The sequence below is a fragment of the Melospiza georgiana genome, chromosome 2 (assembly GCF_028018845.1).
Source record: "Melospiza georgiana isolate bMelGeo1 chromosome 2, bMelGeo1.pri, whole genome shotgun sequence".
In the NCBI taxonomy this organism is placed as follows: domain Eukaryota; kingdom Metazoa; phylum Chordata; class Aves; order Passeriformes; family Passerellidae; genus Melospiza; species Melospiza georgiana.
In genome coordinates, this window is record NC_080431.1 from 31,874,970 (window position 1) to 31,887,961 (window position 12,992).

At 44.0% G+C, this 12,992-nt stretch overlaps 1 protein-coding gene across 5 annotated transcripts in view; it reads right to left on the bottom strand.

Moving 5' to 3' along the window:
- FARP1 (FERM, ARH/RhoGEF and pleckstrin domain protein 1) overlaps positions 1–12,992 on the bottom strand; it is a 201,519-nt gene that overhangs the window by 8,736 nt on the left and 179,791 nt on the right. For all 5 annotated transcript variants that reach the window (XM_058019154.1, XM_058019153.1, XM_058019152.1 and 2 more), the window contains exons 17-20: positions 9,991–10,072; positions 7,115–7,352; positions 4,966–5,096; positions 1,881–1,949 (exon numbers count right to left, since the gene is read on the bottom strand). In XM_058019154.1, the coding sequence (XP_057875137.1) occupies positions 1,881–1,949; positions 4,966–5,096; positions 7,115–7,352; positions 9,991–10,072 (520 nt within the window). The remainder of the gene's footprint in view (positions 1–1,880; positions 1,950–4,965; positions 5,097–7,114; positions 7,353–9,990; positions 10,073–12,992) is intronic.

Consider the following 12,992-nt stretch of genomic DNA (forward strand, 5'->3'; position numbering starts at 1 on the left):
GAGAACAGTGAATACAGGAAAGTTGGGTATTTATATGGCACTCCTAATTCATTAATCCAAAATACTGGCTTCCACAATATTCCACTACCTAGTGTTAGCACCTGTTATCTTCCCTGCCCTCCTTTCTGGCTAGGTTTAGGTATGTTTCCATAATTTTCCACTGGATATTTTTCAATGCCTTCTAATGTTCCCTTTGTGATCTCTGGGTCAGAACTACCAAGCCACAACAGCAGTGAAACAGAGCAGTACATTTCATACATTTCACACTCTGCTGCACTTTGAAGCTGTGGAAGGTGTGTCCTTCACCAGTATTTTCTCCTGCTTAGAGAGAAAAGATAGTTAAAAGATAGTTAAAAGATAGCCCAAGAGGTGTGTCCAACTCAGCCCTTGTAAACAGAGTGCCTGTCTTTTACTCCCCATATTCAGAAGGAAGCTGGGAGACCTTTTTCCAGGTAGATGGTTTTATGTTAAAAATACCAAAGTGAAGAGACTGAAAATCTCAATTTGTAGAGCTTCCTGCAAGTAACAACAGTTGTCCAAAGCATGTCAAATGGCTGCCTGCATTTTGTTGCCATAAAATGAACAGAATGTTTTCACTGGGCCACCTGGGTCAAAGGGTGTTTTTCTCAAACCAGATGGTTGCATCAAGAAAATCACACTCTGTGGTGTGAAACAGAGCTCTTGCCACAGACCTCTACAATGCAGCAGCAGCAATTCGTGAAACTTTGTGGATCAGCCACTAGAGGGGGATTTAATTATGCCAATGATTATACGTGCATTTGGAATCCTACAGTACTGACCTGGGATTTTACCTCCAAATAGATTCTGGTGCTTAAGACAGATAAAAGATTTCTTTGACAGTAAAAGCAACTGACTTGAGAGTCTAGTTCTCAGATTTTTTCATGTTTATAACCAAGGCATCATCTAGTATCTGTTGGTATGCAAGAAAACAGGCACCGTATTCATTGAGGCTTCCCCTTCAGTGCCTTTAAAGGCTGAGGATAATCCTACTCAGGTAGATTTATCAGGTTATATCTTTGGCTCATTTAAAAGATTAAATGTCAAACACCTTGTAAAATCTAGCACACTCACAAGCTTTTCTACACAGCCACTGCCTTCACCTTTAGCACACAAGAAGCCAAAGAAGCATTCTTCTGCCACACCGCACTGACTCTTCAGGGGTTTGTGTACTAAAAAATCTGTGCACCCTGCTGGGTGTCCCAAGGCCACAACAGCAGTAACCTGAGGAGTTTGGAGCAAATCAGCTGGCTGGGAAGAAAAGAGAGGAGGACTCTTTTTATCCAGTGGACTCTTGTGGATCAGAGAGTGAGTGGGATCACCATAACGTCAAAGTGGTGGGAGGAGACAAACTTCCCTAGTACAAAACTTGCAAAATGCATCTCCAAGTACAGGCAGATCCATCAACATGCTGGGCACTTGTGTTGGAACTGGATGATTTCTGGAAAAATTTGGTTCTGTGATGTGTTCTGAGAGCATTATATGAATTTTTGTTCGTATCACCAGGAGTCACTCTATCTTCTCTGAATATGATCACTATCCCATGTGGTGCCACTTTTCATTTTGTAATGATGCTGCTTTTATTTAAGACAAGGTGCAAGGAGGTATTATTTTATCATTATATTCACACTGTCATATCAAAAATAGTTTTCTCTTTGTAAGAAGTAGTTGCAAAGAGAATACTGGATTTGAACAGAAATGTAAGTTCTTAAGAACCAGCTGCACGGGTGATGTGCTATGTTAATTTAAATAAGGCTGTTTAAAATACTTACTGTAATTCAAAATTCAAGTCTAACAGTTATGTCTAGTAGATGCCTTGAGTTACATTTCATTGTACAAAGAAAAATTGTCTTCTTGCTTACCAGAAAAAACATCCGTTGCTGTAAACCTTTTCCAGACAACTTACTAAGACTGCCCAGCCTAATAAACTCCTGTGGGAAACAAATACAAGACAAAACTTTATCTCCTGTAGAAATTATGATTTTTTTTTAGTATATAAACAGAAATATGAATTCTTGGTCATACAAATGACTTGACTCTCAGTGACCAAGACTTTTAATTTTATTAAATATGTTAGAAATCTAATTTATAGGATGATTCCTGTTTGTAAGTATCTTTAGGATAAACTCCTTTCATTCATATTAAGAAAATTCAGGTAAGCAAAATTGTTTTTACCTGACAATAACTCCTTCAGACAGCCCCCTCTTTCCCCAGTTTTTAATGAGTATTTTTCACAGCACAAATAACATAAAAACTAATGATATATATGTGTTCTTGGGTTAGCCACTGGTAATCTTCTGTGGTGCATATGGCACACACTGCTCTCATTCACTGCAGTGTAAAACCAGCTACACAACATCACCATTAGCAGCAGACAAAGAAAGACATTTGTCTGGCAGTATGAGTTATCCCAGCACCATCCATGTCATATAATACAGCACATTAATCCAAACCACAGTGTTTAAGAATGTTTAGGGATGGAAATAGAGGAAAAGTAGCACATCTAACATTTCAAAACACTGGATTTCCTAGGTTTGCTGTGAACTATGCAGCAACTCACTCTTATATTTCTCTGAAAGCCATGAAAATACAATTTTTCTGTCACTCCCTCCAGCTTCTGCTAAGAGGTTCATATTTATTTACCACAGTCTTTCTAAGGTCATTCTACTCATAATTGCGGATGTAAAAACCTGTATAAAGCACTTAACCACCTGCATCTTAGGAATAAATTGGCTCAGATCAGCCTTTTCAGAGAAACAACACAAATGCCTTAGGCTTGCTTTGGTGTGTCCGGTGCCCCCACCTGCACTGCCCGGGGGCTGAAGGGTGGAAAATGGATAGAGGTGCTCATCCCTGTGCCACACTAGGCTCCTGGGAGCTGCTGTTGGCCACCAAGGAGTATTGACCATACCTGGGGCCATGTCCCTGCACCCAACGGTCCCAGGCAGGCTCAGCACCAGCACGGCCAGCGGTGGGGACTGCATGGACTGCATGGGTGCAGCTGCAGGGCACTGCCACCTGCAAGGACAGCCAGCCACGGGGGTTCTCCTGTGCAGCACAGGAACCAGCTCAGCAGCACCAGACAGGCTCCGGACAGCCTGCAGAGGATGGGGTTACAGTGGCATTTGCCTCCCAGCCCTGCCTGCACCAGGGCAGGGACTTGAGTCAGAGCCAGAAGAACAGCCAAGGGCTGGAAGCAGCAACAGCCTGGGCATGTGCCAGAGCGTGGTGGCCAATGCTTCTTGTCTTGGCAGGGAAACAACTTCTGCCCCCCATCTGCCTCTTCCTTGAACTTCCTAGGACAGGAAGACTGCTCAGACTTTAAATAGACTAGGGTAGCAGAAAACACCCGATGACAGCATTTAATTTCATGTGATAGAGAGATGCAGAGGCTGTGAAATGTCCTGAGGGACTTGCCAAGGATGTGAACAGTCTGTGGATCACTAGAAAGAAACATGAGCTGTGGCAGCTGCTTGGAGACAGGGAAAAGGTAAAGGGAGGGAGTGGGGAACAGCCACAAATGCAGAAATACCTGTGCTCAGCACTGCCTTCCCAATGGCACATCAAACTCGTTGCAAGCTCTGGTTTTGTGTATTACACGCAAAAGTCAAGGGACTGGGAAGGAAACTACTTCAGCAAGAGACAACTCTCAAGTTTGCACACACAGATACATGTGCCTAAGAAAATAAAAAAGGCTACAAATATTACAGTGTGGCTCATTTGTTCTGAAATGAGCTTTTGGTTTTAAAAAGGCATGATAAGTAAGAAGGAGATGTTGGTATTCTTATGGCACAATTAAAAGTGCTTACTTAGGGCAACATTGTCTCAAAAATTATTGCCTAATGTTACAGTTAGACTGAAGAGACTGCTCCTCCCCAGGGCCATGAGTTTCAAAGCAAGGCATGGTGAAAGGGCTGAAGTTCTTCCAGCACAAATGCCTTACTCCCCTTTAATCTATCAAGCTCTAGCATCAGGGGCTGGGAAAAAAAAATAAGGGCAGGAAGAAGACATGTGCAACTGCTCAGGCTCTGAATGCTGTGATAAATGCTACACTTTTACTGCCTCTGTTATAAAAGATGTTTGGAATTGCCTAAAACAGTCCAGATCTATACAAAAGACAAAACTTTAAAAGTCAATAAAAAGCTAATACAGAGGATTGCCTTTTCCTGCTTTAAAGGTGCTGTTTTCTATGGTGTGCTGGTTTTGGCTGGGGTAGAATTAATTTCTTCATCATGGCTGGTATGGGGCTGTGTTCTGGATTTGTGCTGGGCACAAGTAGCTGAACACAGGGTTGATGATAAAGAGATGTTTTTGTTATTGCTGAGCAGGGCTTACACAGAGCCAAAGCCTTTTCTGCTTTCCCTACAGCCACACTGGTGAGGGAGCTGGAGGTACATGTGAACCTGGGAGGAGTCACAGCCAGGACAGGTGACTCAAACTGACCAAAGGGACATTCCAGACCATGTGACATCGTGCTCAGTGTATACAGTGGGGGGATGAAGAAGGAAAGGGGAACATTTGAGGTGATGGTGTTTGTCTTCCCAAGTCCCCATTACACCTGCCCTGCTCACCTTGGATGGCTGAACACCTGCCTGCTCTTGGCAAGCAGTGAATTAATTCCTTGTTTTGCTCTACTTGTGTGCATGGCTTCTGCTTTGCCTGTCTTTATCTCAACCCATGACTTCTCTTGATTGCTTTTACCCTTCTGACTCTCCACCTGGTCCTGCAGTTGGGGCAGTGAGCAAGCAGCTGTGTGGGTCTTGGCTGCTGGCTGGGGTTAAATGATGACATTTGGCATTATTGTGTTTACATCTGAGAGGTTTTGGTGACAGAAACAGGTTCAAATGATGAAAGGCAATTTCACAGGTGCCCCTAATAAACAGGTTTTGAAAACATACCTAATGATTTGAAATGGTATCAAATCTTAATCACAACTCTGTTACTCACCCTTCCAGGGATCACCAGATTGTCCATGCCTATCAAGTCTTTCTTCAGTTCATGCAGCTTCTGGAAGTTCTCCATCTTTATCATATTGCCATGGAGCTGAGCCACCATTTCAGAAATCTCAGCCAAAGCAGCTAGATGGACAAATCCATAAAGTGCTCATTAAAAATTTACAAGAATGTTCAAGAAGAAATATGGCTTTTGTCAGCAGTACCCAGCTCATGAGCCCTCTTGTGCTACTCCTCTCCTCTACAGCATAAAGCTACCCAGGCAGACTAAAACCCACACAAACTCTGGACATCATCTTATGCAGTGGATGGGGTGGAGTGCTGTGATAAAGAGACAATCTATTTCCCAAAAATTTGCCCTGTTTTAGCCACAGTAACTTTATAAGAAGAGTATGGTCAATCCAGAGCACCAACAAATGGATTCTCATAAAGGACTTAAATTCCTACAACTCTGATCAATCTAGGGATGTTCTTTGTGCTTCAAAAAAATGCATTTCCCCCCCTGCTCGCAGCACATTGGGTCAGGTCCATATTTGAAAAGAGCAGGAAATGGCAGTGTCACTTATTTCATCATTTCAGATGGCAAACACCTGAAATGATACAATCTTGGGGTTTGTTCTCAGTCCCATCAATGAGAACAGCTAAAGGGCTGCACACCACTGAGTCACATCATGGCTCTACTCCATTCTCTCCAGGGACACCACCCTGTGCCATCCTGTGTGGGAGCACACCTGGCTGGGTGGGCAGGCTCTGAATGGGCCAAAGACATGGGCTGGCAGTGCCAGGAGAGCAGCTACAGCCATTTGTGTTAAAAAACCACAGTCCATGAACAGCAACAGTGGCTCCACCTTCCTTCATCATTGCTCAGTACACAGTTCACCCACCTGCTAGTGGAGACATGCTCTCTTCTGGGATTAAATTAACTTTTTTTTTGCTTCCTTTAGACTCTGACCTTTAAAAAGAGTCTGCAAAACCTTAGTAAAGAAACTGATCCCAGAGTGATGGGGTCTCTAAATCACACTGTCCTCATGTTGTCTTATTTTCACCTGTGAACCCTATGTTCATATCCACTTCAAAAGTGAAGCAGGAATCAGCCTGCTACACTCTCTGGGGAGAGGAGAATGGACAGATCTGGGGAGAGGAGAATGGACACATCATCCTCACGCCCCAGCCTTGGCTGAAAGACATGCAGGCACTACTCACTGCCTTCTCTGAGATCATTCAGGGAGCAGAGAGATTTGGGCCAGCACCCGTGTCACAGAGCCCCCCAGTGTCACACAGCCCTCAGTGTCACAGGTCTCTGTGGCATTTCCTACTGCCACAGGTCAGGTTAGCTCTGCCTTCCCTGCACTGCCTGCTGGGAGTCTCATCCCACAGCATCTGAGGGAGCTCAGCTCACATGTTATGCCTGGAGCAGTTGTGCTGAGCACTGCTCCCTGCCCGAGTTCTTCCATGGATCTGCACCAATGCACCAAAGATAATGGACACACAGGTGTGGGGGATGGATGCAAAGGGGAAGGAGAACAAACTCTCAGAAAGAAATGGCAGGCAGTGAGTTCAGGCTACAGGAGGGCAATTTCTTCATGTTTGAAAAAAAAAACCAGCCCTAAATCCAAAATCAACCCATGCCGGCTGCTTTGAGCTCCTGAAACAAATCACGGAAATGATAACAGAGCAAACTGTATTCTTGGAAAAGAAGACAAATAACACTGAAAGACATAATAACAGCATCCCTACTGGGTCAGACCAAGGGTTCACCTGGGCTAGTATTTTGTGTTATTAGAGGATCTCTAGGGAAAGCTAGGAACAACACAAGCACATATGGTATGTTCCCTGTGTTCTCTCCAACCTTCCAACTGTTTTCAGTTCAAGAGGCTTCCCGAACCTGCTGTCATTTCTGTGTGTTTAATAACCCCCAGCAGAATTCTATTCCAAGCACCTGCCCAGACTGTGGCACAATGTGTATAGAAGAGAATCCTTCTGTTAATCCTACTGCTTATGGTGCTCTGAGTGGTGGATTTTGCAACTCAATCCTCTTTTTATGTAGGCTTAAAAACATGTTTTCCTTTCCTCCAGCCATACACCTCTAATGGATTTTGATGTCATTCCCTGCTCCAGGAACTGATGCCTTTTCTCTTTCTTACCTCTCGAATCCCTGAAGTCCATGTGGCTTGGAGGGTAGTGCTTGCAAAGCCTCTCCATGATCTGCTTGTAGTGCATAAGCCTGTGCAAAGGCCTGAGGAGGAAGGTATTGAGAGGCAAATAGCAGACTTTCTGTAGCTCGAAATCTCTGCAGAAGGTCTCCAGCTTGCGGGAGTTCCTGATCCCATTCTCCAGCTCCATTAAAATCTCATTGTGCTTTCGCAGGTGAATTGTCAGTTGCTTTTATGCATGAAAGAAAAGAGGAGGCTCTTAACAATCACTGAGAGACGTGACTCAGCCCATACCTAATCCAATAACACATCCAACTAGCACAGCAGTGGGGATTTTGCAAACAAAATTGCTGTACAACACAATGGTTCTGATATTCACTTGCCAAGGAGAAAAGGCATTACTCATTTGAAGTAGACACCCCCACCCCCTCTGCATTCCCAGGAAAACTAAAGCACATAATTTAACAAAACTCTCTTATCAGTGAGGAATCCAAAGGCAAGGAGATAACATGAACACAGATCATGCAAGTAGGTGCAATAGAGACAGCCAAAAATTGTGAATGGGATTTTCTAAAAGGATGAAGGGATTTAGATGCCCCAGTTGCCCTTTGGTGATTTTGGAGAACAGAGATGCAGGGAAATGGACTTCTGGCTTCTGCTCTCCTCTTATTAATGAGAAGTTGCATCTCTTGGGAAACTCAACAAACACAAAACCAGAGGTGTTGCCCAACAGAAATGGGTATGTTACAAGCTCCACATCCTTAGACTACATCCTCTTCTCCTTTGTGCAGTCTCTAAATAATCCCAGTGGCAGCAGGGGAGCTGCACACCAGCAATGAATGAGGTTTGCATTAAATACATAATTCCATTTAGGTCTCAGTATCACAGGTATTCACAACTCCCCCTTAAAACAATTCAGCAGTATTTTTTTAAACAATTTATACAGGGAATTAGTTGTGGTTTGAAAAAGGTAAACTGGTTCTTCAGGATGTACAGAGCCTCTCTGAGCAGCCAACTGAAGGTTTCCAGTAAATAGTAGAATATTAAGCAGCGGCAAAAAGAAACTGAATGCATAAATTGAATGGACTTGAGAAGAAATTCTGTCTTAATCTGAAGTTTGTGCTTTTTGACACATTTCCAGTCAGCTCTCTCTCTCCTGTGATTTGTGACATGTTTACCAGAAACATACCTTCCCTAGAGCCAAGCTGCTTCCTCCACACACTGCATATTCATTTTACAAGCCTGCAACTCAGGAAAAGACACAGCAGACCCTCTGGGCTGCCATAGAGACTGCCCATTAATTACTTTTCTTAACTTCTTTCCTATATTAATTAAACACGTAGCATCAGTTTGCAGATCTTTTAACAGGTCTCATGATAAATAAGTACAGTTTTTACTAACTTTATTTCTGTTTCTTGCACAGTTCTTTTAAGTTAAACTGGCTTTTGTCTCTTTACCTATCATTTGATCAGTGGTGGTGGATCTCAAAGCAAATGTAATGGGAAAGGGAAAATGGGAAAAGGGAAAGCACGCTGCCAGGTCTAAGTTACAGTGAGGACTGTACACTGCCCTTAAACTAGTGGCCCAGAAGGACCAACAGACAGCAAAGGAGACACGATATAATGTTGCAAGATACCAAGAGCAAAGTCTGTCTGAAGCTCTCCGGTACTCTAAAAACAGTTTGTGAAGAGCTGCATCCTTCTTGAGAGCAGAGATGGAGGCAGAAAAGTCTCCCCTGCATTTCTTCCAATGCATGTGAATTACATCTTGAGGGGGAAAAGCAGTTCCTGGCTAAGTACAGTGCAGAGAGAGAGAGAGTGAGGCTGCCTTATTGGTGACAAGGCTGGCTGTGTTGGGGATGGGAACTGGAGCTTTCTGTGCTCCCTTTTTTTGCTCTGCCGTGTAATCGCTTGTGCGTCACTTCGCTCTCCGCGTCTCTCTCCGTCCTTTTGAAAGACAAAGCGAGTCCTAGCCAACATCTCGGGAGAGCTGTAATGATTAAAGTGCCCTTTCCTCCAGCCAAGGACTCGAGGCTGCTCCATTTACTAACTGCAGAATGCCCAAGTGGCCATCCCCAAGGAAAGATTTATCGAGAGTTCAATATCACTCGCAGAGCCGCATACTGAAGGTGAAATGCCGTGTTCTGCCCCACACCTGGAGGTGTGGATGCATTACAGCAAGGGGAGCTTACATCCCCACTGTACACACCTGTAGAGCTTTCACATGTGCCTGCATTCCATGCTGTTTTCCCAGTAACGCAGAGCATTGAGAATACTGCTCTGGCCAGACTAAGAACACTTGCAAATTCTGCCGAACATTACACCTGGATTTATGGTTCATATGTGCAGTTTTACTTCTAGTTTTAAAGGCTTCAGAGGCAACTATTCTCATGATTCAAAAACCTTTCACCTAACTTGGCACTGTAGTGCACAAATACAACTTTTCCAAGTCAAATCAATATCCAGCTTATGGTCACTAATCCTGCAATATCTTAACATGAATATTTGCATGAAAAAATAGGCACACTCAGCATTTGAGCAGTCTCTTCAGCCACACAAATTCCAATGCTTTGCCCTCTTATTTGAAGGAAAAAACAACTGGAAATGAAATACTCCTGAACTTTTGTGTTTGCTGCTTCTGTTTTTAGGAGAGTGGAGGAAAGGGGGTGGACAATCTAAAATCAGCTTGCAATTCTGAAATCCCAGGGAAATCCACCAAATGCTTGCTACGTCATCAAAGGAAACTTTCATAGCATGAGCCTTGATTAGAATTGGCAAAACCAGCACAAGAGGCAACATCCTAAGAAAATGAAAAGCACACTGAAGTTAATCCGTGTCAAAGCTCAGCAGTTATAGGATCATTCCTACCTTCATACTCTGAATGTTCTTCAGCATAACATCTCCGATTCTTTGGTAATCTCCTTTAATGTGAGCATTAGAGCGGCCTTCCCTGTCAGCAACAGAAATGCCACACACTTCAGTCATCCAACAAAACTGCATAATCACTTATAAGCACTGAAACTCAATAGCTCATTTCTTTTAAAATCCTGACCCCCGTGCTCCTTTGCTCAGAAGCTTGTGAGGAATCTTCCTGGCAGACTGTAATTCCCAGGTACAGTACACCCTTCACCCAGCCTGCCTTTCACTTCTGACAACAGAGAGGGCAGGCACTTAACAGAAGGATTAGACTTTTAAGGAAAATTGCTAGCATTTTTGAACACACCAGAGAAGGCTGGAAATGGTTTGGGGAAAAAGAAGGCATCAGAGTCCCATGAGAATATGTGACCTTAGAGCAGGAGGTTAATTCTGCTCAGATACGATGGCTGAACCCCAGAACAGGACCCGGGGGTGTTCTTCTTCTGAAGAGTTTTCTGCTTGTGCAAGGGACAGTGGGGCCAAAAAAAAAAAAAATCCATCCAGCATCTGGCTTTGACTCATAAGTGTTTACATATTGGCAGGAATTTCCATTCAGTACTTCACTTATGGTATTACAAATGCAAAGTGCTGCCTCCCACCCAGCCAGCTGCACTTTGATGAGTGCAGCACTTGGGAGCAACACTGCTCCTGATAAAAAAGATATTCCTGCATCTAAATAATCCATGTGTGAGACAGGCAAGGATACCACGCTCTGAGTGAAACCAAACAACCAAACATGTGCTTTTTGAAAATACAGGAGGAAAGATCATGACTGTAAGAACCTGTTACAGACCTGTTCCAATCAAGCTATGCTGTCAAAAGAAAATCACTAGGTGTGTGGGGAGAAGCACTGTTCCCCTCTCCAAGAGACTCCATTGATAAACAACTCCATGTTCATTTGAACATCACCCAGTTTCATAGGTTGTCTTTAATAATTTCCTATTGTGTGTTTTCCTAGTGTGTTAACACTCACATGCCTATTTAGGCAAGGAAAATCAGTACTCAACAAGATTTTTAATGGCTTTTTTTCTGAACCCAAAGGTTACACTGGGGTAGGAAGTTGGGTTGTGTCAGTGGTAATTTTAATTACTATCACTGTTTTGCAAAACTGTTATCTCATATAAACACTGCCATAGTCAAATCATGCCCGAGCAATGTCTAAACTGAAAGTACAGATTCTGTCTTCAGGAAGCCTCTGACTGTCAAATCATCTTCACTCTGTGCTGTTCCTCAATCCTCCCTCCCCCCATGACACACCCATCCAGCAGCTCCTCCACTGAGATTTCCTGAGAGGTTGTAAATAAAACCTTCCAGCCACTAAAACTCTGCTCCAAGTGGTGCAGATCCATTTCCTGACTGAAAACCAGAACCATCGGGAGCCCCAGGCAGCAGCCCCACCCTGGCAGGGAGCAAGGGAAAGCCACCCTGCACCCAGGAAGCCAGCAGGCAGCATCCCCTCCCAAATGGTTCATGTTGGGCCTCTACACACAAGCTCAGAAGTGTCACAGCCAGATGAAATTGTGCTGCTGCCAGCAGTGGTGTGGTATTCAGCAATTATCTCTACAAGAATTCTTGCTTTATGTGTTATTCTCTCATTCTCTGGCACTACCTGGATCCCTTTCCATGTGTCTACATTTGATTTAATCTAATGGACTTTGGCAGTTTTGTACCTTTTTGAGTATGAAATGTAGAGTTATCTACTTACTGCCAAGATAAATATTAAGTCCATCATCACAGACTGTTTTTTCTAAACAGCCACAGCTTTTCTGATCTGAAGGCTACAGTACAGATTGGCTGGAATGCACAGTGCAAATGTCCTATCTACTAGCTGCCTGTTGGAGGCTGAGCCCAAGCCTACCAAAGTCACAGTGAGTGCTTCCAAGAGCTAATAATTAATTAGCTGGGATTTAATTATTCCCAGCTAATTAATGGGAACTGGGGGCTGTTCATGGAACAGTCAAGTCCTTATTTCCTAAAAGCTGACCTGCTGGACCCTCTTCAGCACCACCAGCACCGAGTGCTTGCACAGCATCTCACCACATCAGGAATAGTCTCCCCTTCACCAGCATCAGCCACAGACTTCTAGGGCTTTCAAAACTTACTCTGCATCTTGGCAGAGTGACAGAGACAGAGAGAAGGGGGTCCCCAGAAGCAACAGCCCCAGCCAGCTCCAGCTGTTGGCTGAGCAGTGAAGAGCTGAATGCTACCAGAGCCCTCAGCCCAGGCTGACAGAGATGACCTGTGCAGCACACAGATGCATCCTGCTGGAAGAAATAAACCCTGGCTTTTCTTAGGAGAAAATACAGAAATGTGATGGCTGCCTACTGCTCCTTGTTCCAGACACTCTTCTTGCTTTAGTTATTTATTTCCAGGCAAATGAATTTCCCTTGTAAAGGAGATGATTTTCCCACTGGAGATGGTGCACAGGCATGCAGGCTGTGATGTGGACAGAGAGGCAGGGAGAGCTGAAACTGGGCATGAGGGAACATGAGAGCTCCCCATCTGCCTCCTAAAACCCAACCTCCACTCTGCCCCAGCTCCATGCTGGCACCCCAGAGCAAACCCCAAGCTACACTGCCATTTCCCCAGCTCCTCAACATGCAAATCCCAAGAAAACAAGGAACACCAAGAAAAGAGCATCCAAATACACAGAATATAAAAATGAAACCCAAACACACGACATATCAGATGATGTCTTGCTGCTGCAACAGCCCAAAGCACGGGAGCACAAAGGAGAGTTCTCCCTGTGGTGTATGTTTTGAATAACAACACTCAGCTTGCTGAGAGGGAAGAAGCTGCTCAGTTGTTGTGCATCAATGGCTAAATTGTTCTTCTTACTCCTTGTTTTCACGGGTCACTGTTTGAACATGGTATCTATCTGCCACTGACAAGGGAAAAAACTCAGGGCCTAGGGTCTCACAGCTTTTCATCAGGAGCTGATTTATGGTGCCCAT